The 13448-nt window shown below is 46.0% G+C and overlaps 1 protein-coding gene across 3 annotated transcripts in view; it reads right to left on the bottom strand.

Moving 5' to 3' along the window:
- Window positions 1–210: 210 nt before the first annotated feature.
- Window positions 211–13448, bottom strand: part of UCK2 (uridine-cytidine kinase 2) — a 79958-nt gene continuing 66720 nt past the window's right edge. For 2 of the 3 annotated variants that reach the window (XM_003415214.4, XM_064282891.1), the window contains exons 5-7: window positions 8882–8979; window positions 6156–6204; window positions 211–4260 (exon numbers count right to left, since the gene is read on the bottom strand). In XM_003415214.4, the coding sequence (XP_003415262.2) occupies window positions 4121–4260; window positions 6156–6204; window positions 8882–8979 (287 nt within the window). In that variant the 3' untranslated portion in view covers window positions 211–4120. The other variant, XM_064282892.1, reaches the window with a different exon arrangement.

The following is a 13448-nucleotide window of genomic DNA, read 5'->3' as shown; positions in this document are numbered from 1 at the left end:
AATGGAAGTCCTCTAATCTTCTCAGCAAGTGAGCCCAGTTAAGATCTGGGTACACCCCACATGCACCTCAGGATGGTGACGCGTAAGCACAGCAGGTTATGTAAACGTGTATACACCACAACCGCTAAGCACCATGCTTCCTTCAGCCCTTAGTCAGCCACCCTCCATCGCTGTTCGTGCCTAAGCACCACAAAGGAGGCAAGAGCTGTATCTTTTTTGTTGTCTTTATTTATAGGAAAGTACATAATAGGTGGTCATTTTTGTAACTACTAACAGGAAAGGCAAGAGCAGTGGAAAAAAAAAAAGGGGAAGGGGGGAGCAAGCATCTGAAATGGGAACAAAAAGTTTTTATTTAGCAACTCGCCCTGTTCCTGAGGCAGCATTGGCAGGGCACCAACTGCCTCTAAGAGCAAGAGAAAAGCTGGTCTTTAGTACCAGTTCCCTGGTACCAAGGAGAGCAGAAGGCCCAGAGACAAAGAGTAAAGGGGACTCTGAGCTCCAGATTCACCCCAACCTGTTATCTCCCATTTTGCCTGACACCAAGGGTGTTTCCCTACTCCAGCCTGAGGAAAGCGTAAAGGACAAGGATGGTAGAGAGCACCCCATCACGACTTCCCAGAAGCAGTTTTCTGTAACCCAGAGCCCATGATTAAAAAAAAAAGAAAAAAAAAACTGGTTGCAGTCAAGTCGATTCTGGCTCCTAGCAATGCTCTGTGTAGCAGAACTGTGCTCCACAGGGTTTTCAATGGCTGATCTTTTAGAAGTCTATCACCAGGCCTGTTTTACAAAATGCCTCTGGGTGGACTCCAACTGCCAACCTTTCAGTTAGCGGACAAATAGTTTTCGCCACCCAGGGTCTCCGAATCTACACTACTCTCCACCAAAACCAGCCCAATACCTTGGTACTGGAATTGCTGACAGGCAAGTGGGCAACTCCGAGCAGAGGAAAATACTTCCCTGAAACAGGCTACTGCCCTCCAACAGCCCTGGCCATTTTGCAGGTCAAGCTTGCTAATCCAGGAGGTTGTACTAGGGCAGTAAGGGAGGGAACAGGCAAGCCAATCAGGCTCAAGTCCCTCCTGCTTCCCAACCTCTCAGTGGAACACACAAGCCCCAGCCTGACCTAGTGGCCTAGTGATACACTGGAAACCCACCCAGGGCAGGGAGACAAGTATTCAGTCCCAAGCCCAGGCGAGGCAGAATGCCAACGTTCACATGATCACTCAACAGCGAAGACCAGAAGCTGACTGCAGAGGCAACTGGGTTAGTTCTGAGAAAAGGTGAACTGGAGACCTTTCCAGATTTGGCACCCCTGCCACCTTCCCCTGCCCTATTGAGATTCCGTTCTATAACCATTGCCTCTTTGAGGGCCTGCCCTGTCCATCCATCATGTGCATCCTCCTCACACAGGCCCCCATCTCTCTACTCATCCTGGCTTCAGGCTGACCAAGAATAAGAAACCTGGGTCAGACAGAAGCTCCACTAAGGTGAAAGAGTGTGAGGCCAGGCCTTCCATGACAACCCAGATGCTTGTTTCCTCAACAGTTGATCCATGGACAATGCCTGAGAAGGGAGGGAAAAGCAAGCACTGTTGAGTGGCTCTGAAGCCAAGGGACTCCCATGTACAGATGACCAAGAGTACCCCACCCTGGTCATCTGTCCCCTCCTTGAATGGTAAAGAGTATCTGATATGGAGTTTCTAGTCTAATAATCCAGTGGAACCTGAAATCCAGTGTTTCTTAAGATACCAGAGAAGGCCAGGATTTCTCATACAGGAAGCTCAAGTTCAGATACTCAGTTGACTAGATGCTGGAGTGGAGCCTCCATTCTTCCCTGCCCCAGATGCAGTGTGTCACAGAGCTGAAGAAGCTGTCGACAGCCCTGCCTGATGCCCGGCGAGTACTGCCCAGTGCCCCACACCAAACCACCAAGGTTTGGTGACTGTTGTATGAGGCACGGCAGCCCTACAGCTGTTTCCAAGCTAGGAGTGGCCTGCTCGGAGATGCTGAAGGCTTGGTCCCAACACCATAGGTAGATGAGGAAGCAGCTAAGTAAATACAGGCTCAGAGATGAGAAGAATCCATCTTACAAGGCAGTGGGATAGACAGCCAAGGCACTAAATGGTTTGGCACCTGGGAGCTTCAAGTAAAGTTGAACATGCTACCCACAGAAAGGCCAAGGCTCTTGCAGACAGAGACAGACTTCACCCGGGGTACAGACAGGCCCCTCAAGGCAGTGGGCCCTGTGTCCTCAGGATCCCAACCCAGGCCTATCTACTCTTCATCTCAGAACTCTACAAGGCAATGACCACAAAGATAATAGACTGATCCTTAAATATGAATCCCAGAACTACCCACCCCCATGAGCAAGCACCTTGGGAGCCCTCCCTTACTCCAGCCAGGCTGCTGCTGCCATCGGGAACTCCCTCCAGAGCCTGCAGCACAGCCTCCTGAATGGCAAAGCTGTCAGGGGCCAGGTGTCACCTCTTGAAACAGCAAAATAGATTTACAGTCAAATTGCTTCCAGAAAAGGAGAATAAAAAGGGACAATGCAGAGTCAGGGAAATATTCAGTGTGATCAGAGAGTGATGGAGACAGATTTACTTGTGTGGTTCAAATGGGCTCTGGAAGCAATCCGGGGGGAGGAAACCCCAGGATGTTTTAGGCAATGGCAGCCACAATGGAGTAACTGAGAGCAGCGCCTACCAAGCCCTGGGATGGACCACACTCAAATGAATATGCTCTGGCTCTTCTGCGGAGAAAAACTGAGGCTAATGACTTGATAATCACACTTCATCGGGCTAGCCCAGCTTTCCCCTACCTCCTTTACCCCTCCACCAAGAGTCAGTCAGTAATCTGCATTTGTTCCAGAGAAGGTTTCCACCAAGTGGAAGCCCTCAGGGAAGCTGGGATTCTCCTACCCCGAATGTTTTCAATCCACGACTCCAACTTCTTTACATCTGACTTAAAGGCTATCTCCTGCTAACCCTGACGCCCAGCAGCCGCTGTCTTCATTCAACAGTGCTGTAAATAGGAGAATCACCCTGGCTGTGATGCTGTGAGTGAAAACCCCTGATCAAAGGCGCACATGCCCCTCATCTCACAGTGAGCGGATCGCCAGGTTCCGGTGAATAAAAGCTATTACTCCCTCTGCACAGATAGAGCTCTCCTGTGGAGGCTGACCAGAGGTCCACAACCATAGCTCAGCCTCCAAGGGGCTGCATGTATTTAGCCTGACAGGAAACATCCCGAGGAATCTGATTCATTATTTTCCTGGCAGGCAGAAGGAAGCAGAGCTCTCTTAGACACTACAGCAGGCTCGGTTCTATTCCCTCCTTCTGGGTTTCGATCAGGAGGTAATCTCAAAAAGTCCGGGAAGGGAAGGAAGAATAGGCAGCGCTGGCTTCTTGGAGAGACTGAGAAATGGCAAGTAAAGGAGGAGTCATGAGCCATCCAAGCAGCCAGGGGGCAGGACAGGGCAGGGCAGGAAGAAAATGCACAGGACTTGTTCTCCTCAGTGGGCCTCTTCCCTGAGTTTGGTTTTTGAGTTGAAGTCTTGCCTAATTTCAACTCAAAAAAGACAGAGTATTTCTCATTGTCATATCGTTAAGGTCCAGCTCCAAGAGGGTGGTAGCATTTGACAGGGGCAGCAATCCAGGGTTTTACATCCCACCAGAGTTCCACAGGTGCTCGGGGCCATATGCCATAAGCCCCACCAGGAACACCACAGGCCATTTCCCCATTTCTCCAGTCCCCAAACAGGCCCTCCTGCAAAATACTTACGGCAAACAGCTTTACATTATTTTGTACATTTACACAAAAATAGATCCTTTTATATATATATATATGTATTTATAACTGGTTACACGTTCGATTCATAATTAGGCATCACCAGTAGTAGTTGGCACAGTTTGTCATTTAAGCTCAGGGTCAAATTCTGTTTCATTTTGCCGTTTCAAAGTACAAAAGAAAAAAAAAAAAAAAAGATCAAGGCATTTCATCTCCATGGTGTTTTCTTAAATACGGTCATGTCATAGGTAAATGATATGTACAGTTCAACGGTGCCTCCTGTCCCCTCCTCCTGTCTCGAGATGGGGCCGGGGGGCCGAGGGAGGCAGGGGTCAGTGCGGCCGGCTGCTGGACTCGGATGCCTGCCTCTTGCGTGAAGGGGTGTAGCCGTTGATGTAGCCGTTGGTCTGCCGTTTGGAGAGCCCGCCATTCAGGATGTCCTGAATGTGCTGCACAATGAGGTTGATGGCCACTGTGGGCAGAGACCAGCAGAGTGTTACACAATGAGGTTGATGGCCACTGCGGGCACATGTGGGGCTGTGAGCAGGGGCGTCTGCTTGGGTAGAAGGGCACACAGCACAAGAGGCTTTCCCAGGCTCTCCCAGTTAACTCACTCTGCCACTTACTGGCTTAGCCCTAGGCAAGTCACTCACCCTCCTAGCACCTCCCTTGGGACTGATACTACCTCCCTTCTAGGAGGGCTCTAAGGAGTAGACAGAAAACACCTAGCACAGGGTAAGCCTCAGAGAATGGGCTCCCTACGAGATAAGCAGAGTCACCACTGGATAAAGCAATCAGCCCAAATTCTCCAGACAGGATAAGCAGGCATGGTTTTGACACCACCAGTTAGCTATAAGACCCCTCCACTAGGGAACCTCTCAGTTTCCTATTTAAGATGGAGCCCTGGTGGCACAACAGTTAAGCGCTCAACTGCTAACCTAAAGATTGGCATTTCGGACTCACCCAGAGGCTCGGTGGGAAAAAGACCTGGCCATCTGCTCTTAAAGATTACAGCCTAGGAAACCTTTACGGGGCAGTTCTACCCTGTCACATAAGGGTCACCATGAGTTAAATTGACTTGACGGCATCTAACAACAACATTCTAAGATAGAGCTAACCCCAGAGAAGACCCTTATCTCCAAAGAAGAGTAAATTGGGGCTCTCATTTCATTTATTAACACGAGAAATAAATTACACACCTCAACCAGGTGGCCCAAGTTAACACATCACCAATAACTGTTAATAACTGATGTTAAGTGTCTCCTGATGTGACACACAGTAAAGAACACAATACAGGGTCTCTTCTGTGGTATTCCTCCAGGTTGCATAAATTGAGCCCAATGACAGGGAAGAAAAGGTCAAACCCAGACTGAGGGTCATGCTACAAAACGGTCCTGTACTCTTTAAAAACGCCAGTGTCATGTAAGACAGGAAAGGCAGAGGAACATTTCCAGGTTAAAGGAGACTGAACAGATAGGACAACTCAATGCAGTGTGTAATCCAGGGTCAGAGCTCAGATTTGGGGAAGGTTGCTAGGAAGAATAGTACTGAGGCAACTGGCAAAACTTGAATATGGACAGTATATTAGATAATGATATTCTATCAATGTAAAGCTTCCTAAATTTGATGGCTATACTATGATTATGAATGAGAATGCCCTTGTTCTTAAGAAATATATTCGGAAGAATTCATCTCTGTGACTTACTCCTCAACACTTCAGGAAGAATAAGCTTTTATTTTTAATGGAGGAAAAATGATTTAAAAAGAATGGGAAGACAAGGTCCTATCTTACCGATCAGTTCTGCCCTACTATGCCTAATCCAGAGACACGCATACTTCCCAAACAAGCCAAAACACGTACATAATATAGTAGTGACCTGCAGGATGCCTACTTTGCTGACCGGGTCCCTGGGTGGTGCAAACAGTTCATGCACTCAACTACTAACTGAAAGGTTGGTGGTTCGAGTCCACCCAGAGGTGGAAGAAAGGCCTGGCGATCTATTTCTGAAAAATCAGTCACTGGAAACCCTAGGGAACACAGTCCTATGCTGACACGCGTGGGGGTTGCCATGATTCAGAGTCCACTCGACGGTAACTGGTTGCTTTGCTGGCAGGTCATTCTAAATTAGATAAAGTAGGAAATCTACTTTTGCAAAGGACGGCCTCCGATGCAAGGCATCCAAGTTTTATCATTAGGGAGCGACAGCAGAGACAGCCTCTTCCTGCTAGACAAGTCCAAGTTCACGTCTGCCCCTGTGCACCAACAGGTATATGCACACGGGCCTGTTCCCAGCCAGACTGTTCCCAAATATAACTGACAAAGGGTAGAAGTCATGTCCCCACAGGGTGACACCCCTCCGGACTCACCTAGGTTATCCGCACCTCTAGGAATAATCACATCAGCATACTGTTTTGTCTGTGGAGAAAGATGTTTACAACATATTAACAGGGCAGTTCAGGGATAAACTGACCCACACCCCTCATTATGGGAATATGGGGAAGGGGCCAGCCTTCCTGCTATTGTCTGCAGCAGGCGATGGCTTAAGGCCTCAAATATAATACTATTTACGACTTCATGGTGAAGGCATGTAGAAATTAATGAAGTGCTTTCTTTAGTTGAACTGCGGGTGTGAGAAAGGGAGCAGGGTAGAAAACCATGTAATAAATGAAGATTTACTGATCATGTGGCTGAGGGAAAGTGGTCCAGATTGAGTGATTAATTCAAACCCAATTTATAATCCAATCTACTGTGGATTTTCATTCGCTTTATCTAAATTATAAGAAATTAGTTTTTTCGTGAGTTCTAATACGCTTACAATTGTGAACATTTGGCACACTTTCAACTTAATATAGCCTGCAGAGAGAGCATGAGCTTTGAAACCAAGCATACAGTTAATTATCTCTTCACCACTACGAAAAATATGAATTAGAGAAACCCAAACTTAAAAGGGGCTCACACTGAACAGTACACACCAAAATGGTTAAATTGGTACATTTTCTGTTATGTATATTTTTCATCAATAATCAGGGGGAGGAGGGTGCACAGTTCACCTTGGTCTTCTACACACAGCCTGATTTCATTCCTAGCACAAGGGGAACCCGAAACCTGTGGCTGTTCGAGTCGATTCTGACTTAGCACAACAGTGAACCCAGAGAAATAATTCCTATGACTAGTATTTTCACTGGCTTTGTTATTACACTATTAAAAAAGTAAGCCCACAGTAGTTAAAAACATATTTTTTTTTTAATTTGCTGAGATTTTGTGGGCAATCCAATAAATAACTGCGTCCCCGTGTATAACACAGACAATGCCTGCAGTAAACAGACATAAGTGTGCTACTTCCACGCTCAAACTGCTGAAATGCAGTGGTATCAGACCCACACTCAACTCGAACCAAGCAGACAATTTATGTGGTCCAAGTTCAGAGTTTACATAGCAATGAGGTGGTCTTCCCTGAGCTCAGAGCAGGTGGGCAGTGGGAAGTGTAAAGCAGACCAAAACTCAAAAAAAAAAAAACCCATCGCCATCGAGTCGTTTCTGACTCACAGCAACCCTGTAGGACAGAGTAGAGCTGCCCTATAGATTTCCAAGGCTGTAAATCTTTTACAGAAGCAGACTGCCAAACCTTTCTCGCATGGAGCAGCTGGTGGGTTTGAACTGCTGACTTTTCAGTTAGCAGCTGAGCACCTAACCACCTGCACCACCAGGGCTCCTTGTTAAGTAGACACAATCCAGAAAACATCCAGAATTTTAAGCTTCATCACAACTAAGCCAAACAGCAGAGAACTGGGATTTAACTATAATTTTTGCTCAATAGTAAGTTTACTTTATGTTTTTATTATTAAGTTTAACAGAGCAGGAGAGGTCCTCAGATGGGTACACAGAATTTCAGGCTCCTCAGTCCCCTCTTTATCTTCTCCAGAAACCTAATGTTACCTGATCCCTCCAGGGGAAAGAATGGGTCATCAAGGTTACTCAGGCTGACTCGGAAAGTCCACCTGTCCCTGGTCTGAAACAAAAATCAAGCCTGGTTTGAAGCAAAACCTACTAACCAGCTGAAAGAAACAAAGACATTTGGGGACCACATTTTTCCAAGAGATAAGAAAGATAATTATTAGGATAAAGAGAGAAAGCCCTATTCTCAGCTTCACTCTAAACCTAGTCTCAATGCCCTCAGATTCCAGACTCCCAAAAGACGGATCTCCAAGACCAGGCTAAGTCTCAGTCCCTCCTTCTCCCCCTCTAAGAGCTTGATAATCACTCATTAGGGAATTAGGCAGTGGTTTGGCCAAACTGGAGAAGACATGGTGACACAAGTGCAGGATTCTCCGGAGTTAATACATCTCCTTCCAAGACTAGGCCATCCCCACCACCTGCCATGTTCCTCTACCAGAACCCTGCCACACCGCCCCTCCCTCTTGTCTCTGGAGGCTGCCCTCAACATTCCCTTTTCTGTCTTGCCCCAGGATGCAGAGGGTGTTTCCTGGACTGATTCGCTAAACACTGAGAATGCCCCCTTCTTCCTTTCCTTCCTTCTCTAAAAGGCCCCTCACTCGAGAACTCCCAGTTGCCACAGGGAGGACAGGTGAGTCTGTGCCAGGGAGGAAGTAGGGAAGCTTATTCCAGATTGGAACAACTCCTCACAATGGAAACTTAAGACAGGGGCCAATGCAAGGACCACCCTGTGGCAGAACCCTGTACTAGCACTTAACCATCACAGACCTTCTGAAGATCAAAAGGCTGAGTACTAACTAACCTTAGACATGACACACCCCCACGAAGGGGTCTCACACCACATCACGATCCCACCAAGAGAGAAGGGTAGACCTGGACTGGGAATCATAACTAACCTAAGGTCTGGCAGGATCCTAAAGGGTTACCCCAAGCAAGAATGGCAGGATAGAGCTTCCAGAGACCAGAGTGGCAGACAAAATGCCAAAGGCTACCTTTTCTCAGGATTTCCAGATAAAGGATCACTGCGAGAGGAGCGAGATTCAATCTGGGGAGCTCTGTCAATTTACATACCTTCATTTGTGTCATGGAATTTAAAATTTGGGTGACCAAAAAAAAAAAAATCAGGAGCACAACTCACTGGCAAGCAGAATTCCTCAAAGGCGGGCTTGACGAACGTAATGTACTGAGATAAAATCTGCTCAAGGTCCCTCCCTCTTTCGCTGATGTCCCTCAATACTATAAGAGAAGGAAAAACAAGAATCCAAGTAAGTGGTCCATGAGCCTACATGCGCCGGCCCCTCCTGCAGCAGAGCGGGCTCTCACTCGCATTACGCAGCTCCACAGTCACTCCGGGTGATTCACAAGTCGGGTTCCTGAGAGACTCGACCAAGTGCAGGTCAACGGCAGCTTCGGAAAAAACAAGTTACGTTTTTACATCTTAATTTTGCTACAACAAACTGCTCTCTGAAACAAAAGGCTGCCAGCTGAGGCCAACAGCCTTCCTGTTCCAAGCAACATTTAACCCAAACAAGATTTCAGTGTGAACAACAAATAAAGCAGGCCAGTCCTGGCAAGTCCATTGTAACAGGACGTGGAAGTCTGGCCCTGAGGCACTGTGGCTTCCTGGCCCAAGCGTGACATTGCTAGACTTTCTCCTTTGCTCACCTGGATACTGTCCCCCTAACGCATACTTACCTGCCTGCGGTCTGAAATCCAGCCACCTAATGCTGATATGCAAACTCACCCTTCTTGTATCCCACCCACACTCCAGCCCCTATGGGGTGTGGGGAGGGGAGGGAGAGGATCCAGTTATGGTTAGCGATTCCTGCCTACCTACATAAGCACACAGCTTTGCAAACTGAAAATCACTTAGAGATTAGAATACCATGTTTTAGGAACTGTGGGTTGGGACTGTGAAGAAGCCCAGATTAACCATATTCACCATTTTCTACTTTCTTCCTCCCAGTCAGTTTTACTTAGGAACTTTCACAAAACATTTTTTTCCTTATTATTTTGTCAAAAAATAGAAAAAGAGGCTGATCGCCTAAGGGCCTGAAATCCTGGCTCTGCCACTATAAACCAACCTCTCTGAGCCTCAGAGAAGATATGGGAGCTTCTGTGTGTTTGGCAGGACAGTCTCAATCAAAACAGCTCCTCCATTACACTTGTCACTTTAAATCTTATTATCAGAGGCTGCTAAATCTTATTCCCTTTACCTCAAAATGGTATCATATCCATCTACAATCATCTGTGATGGCCCCTCAGCTCCTCAACCATTTCTCAGGTAACAGGCTCAGGTGTGGGGGTGTAAACAAATATAGGTAATACTTGTGAACATTTCTGGAAAAAACATCTCTAAGTAAGTCTGGGTTTTCATACACACACATGCATGGGTGCAGGGAAGGAGGGAGATAAGAAGGGTGTCATGGTTATGATCCAGGCTGACATTAAGCCTGGAAGATCAGAAGGCTAGAAAATGGTCCGGAAGTCCACATTCCAAGAGTCAGATAATAATGTTACCACCACCTGACTTTTATTCCAGCACCTCAACTTAAAAAGAGTTTTTTTCACAACAGAACGTTAGGCTGGTCCCTAACGTGTCAAGATTTGCCCCACAATGCCTCCTGACTGCCCGCCCAGGCCAGCAGCAGGGCCTTCTCCAATCAGAAAACGGGCTCGCCCCAGCACTCCCAGACTGAGTCCCCAGCAGTTCCGCCAGGGAGGCTCAGGCCAGGAGCCACGGAGAGCTGCCACGTGTCTCACCCCGCAAGCCCTCAGAGTTCTGGCACAGGCATTCGTAGTTAATGAGTTCAGCCTGGCCAAAACACACATCGAGGGTGGCCTCCAGTTCTTCACACGTCTCCAGATAAAGTCAAAAGAGAAAAGGAAACCAGAGCAAAAGAGTATCACAGCTGGGAAAAAATAAACACGGGCTCGAACTTCTGGCAGCTTTTTCTTAAAAAGCCCTGTGAACATCCGATGCTGGGTTTGTTTTCACAAGATATGCTTTTCACAGAACTGCTGAAGGCTTTAGCACTGTAGGAACCTTTTTCATTCTCCCAACACACACTCGCCCCCGTGCGCGCACACGCACACACCCACACCCACACAAATGTCTTTCACAGGGCTCTCCTACCACCCTGAGCCCAGGCCTTCAGCTCCCTGTATCTTGCCAGACCGGGCAGCTTCATCTATTATATCACTGAAGATGAGAAAATGTTCACAGAGAAAGCAGGCAAAGGAGATGAGTCACCGTGAATCTGCTCTGTAGCCATTTTACTCTACCATTTAGTGGGCATGGGCCACAGGGTCAGACTGACCTGAGTTTGAGTCCTGAGCCCACTAACTACACAGTTTGTGATCCTGGACAAGTGCCTTCACTTCTCTCAATCTGTTTCCTTAACTGTATAATATGGACAACACTGCCTTGAGCATCATGCTCTCGTAAATAACTGTCCATATGGGACCAAACTGACAGCACGCCACCTCGAAAGGTTAGATAGGAAGCTGGGGGGGGGGGGGCAGTGAGCTTATGTTAATGATGGAGGAATAATTTGGAAAAGGTGAGAATGGCTGCACAACGTTAAGAACGTAATCAATGGATTGTACATGCAGAAAGAGTTCGATTGGTATTTATGTTTTGCTGTGTATACTTTCAACAACAAAAATATTATTAAAAAAACAATAGGGACAGTAATAGAAAAATACAGGGACATCCACATAAATCGCTTTAGCACAGTAGCTGGCACATAGCCCACATCCAATAAACATGAGTTTCCATGAGGATTATTACAATGGCAACAGGACCTGAGGAAGTTTTAGGAGCAGACCAGCCCAGGCTGGGCAGAAACCATGAACTTAGGTCAACGGAGCAGACTCAGCTGAGAGGGGACAGTGAGGAGAAGAAGAGGGAGTCGTGAAGAGCAGCTCGAAGACTGGGGCACAGTGGGAGAGTGGCAGAAGGGTAGAAACACATGGAAAGACATCAGAAAAAGAAGGAAAAATAGGGAAGGTATGAAGAGGAATCATACTACACTGCCCACCCTGGAAAAGGAAACAGAAAACAGATGTTGAGAACATAAAAACCAAAAGGCACTGCCCATCCAACAGCATATTGAAAGAGTCATACGCCATGACCAAGTGGGATTCATTCCAACATAAAATTAAAATCACAAAATGGAGGACAACAACACAATACTGGGAATCATGGCCTAACCAAGCTGACACATATTTTGGGGAGGACATTCAATCCATGACAGAAGGGAAATTCCTCAATATGATTCAGGGCATATATGAAAAGCCAACAGCCAACATTACACTTAATGGAGAAAGACTGAGAGCTTTCCCCCTGAAATGGGGAATAAGACAAGGGTGCCTGCTCTCACCATTTCTATTCAATATTGTATTAGGAAGTTCTAGCCAGAGCAATAAGACAAGAAAAATAAAAGATATCCAGATTGGAAAAGAAGTAAACTTATCTCTATTCACAGACAATATGATCCTAGACATAAAAAATCCCAGTGTCCACAAGAAAACTTCCAGAGCTAACAGAGGAATTTAGCAAAGTTGCAGGGTACAAGGTCAACAAACAAAACTAGTTTGGGCTTCTATACACCAGCAATGAGAAATCTGAAAGGGAAACGAGGGTAACAATTCCATTTATAACAGCATCTAAGAGAATAAAATACCTAGGAATAAATCTAACCAGGGACATGAATGGCTTAAAAAAAAATCCAAAAATGGCTTATACAATGAAAACTATAAAACACTGCTGAAAGAGATTAAAGAAGACTTGGAAAGATGTTCCATATTCATGGATTGGAAGACTTAATGTTGTTAACATGTTGATGCTGTTGGCCCTCCCAATCCACAGGTTCTGCATCCACAAATTCAAGCAATCACGAATCAAAAGAAAATAGTCGAGAGGAAAAAAAAAAGTTTCAAAAAGGAAAACTTGAATTTGCTGTGCAGAAAGCACTAAGCTAAATCCACACGAATGAAATGATGTGTAGGCATACCCTGCTGTAGCCTCCCACCACTTCATAGATCCTCAGTCTCTGTCCAGCACTCACTGTTTTAGGATTGTTCACCTACCGTCTTGTCATTATTCCCTAAACAATACAGCATAACAACTATTTACATAGCATTTATGTTGTATTAGGTATTATAAGTAATCTAGAGATGTTTTTAAGTATACAGGAATATTGTGTAAGTTATATGCAAATACTATGCCATTTTATAGAAGGGGCTTGAGCATCCATAGATTTTGGTATTCGCAGGGTTCCTGTAACCAATCCCTCACGGATACCGAGGGACAACTGCACTACCCAATGCGGTCTATAAATTCGATGCAATCCCAATCAAAATTCCAACAGACTTCTTTACGGAAATAGAAAAACCAATCCTCAACTTTATATGGAATGGCAAGAGGCCCCGAACAGCTAAAGCAATGTTGAAACAGAAGAACAAAGTAAAAAGACTCACGCTTCCTGACTTTAAAACGTGCTATACAGCTACAGTAATCCAAACAGCCTGGTCTAACAATGCTTTCTGTTTAAAAACAAACAAAAATCGACCTAGTACTGGCTTAACAATAGACACACACGCCAATGGAACAGAATTCAGAGTCCAGAAATAAACCCACACATCTATGAGCAACTGATTGTTGACAACCCTGCTAAGTCCATTTGATGGGGAAAGAAAAG

The sequence above is a fragment of the Loxodonta africana genome, chromosome 3, assembly GCF_030014295.1.
Source record: "Loxodonta africana isolate mLoxAfr1 chromosome 3, mLoxAfr1.hap2, whole genome shotgun sequence".
Taxonomy (NCBI): Eukaryota; Metazoa; Chordata; class Mammalia; order Proboscidea; family Elephantidae; genus Loxodonta; species Loxodonta africana.
The sequence above is the reverse complement of the archived record's forward strand: the minus strand, read 5'-3'. Positions and strand labels throughout refer to the sequence as shown.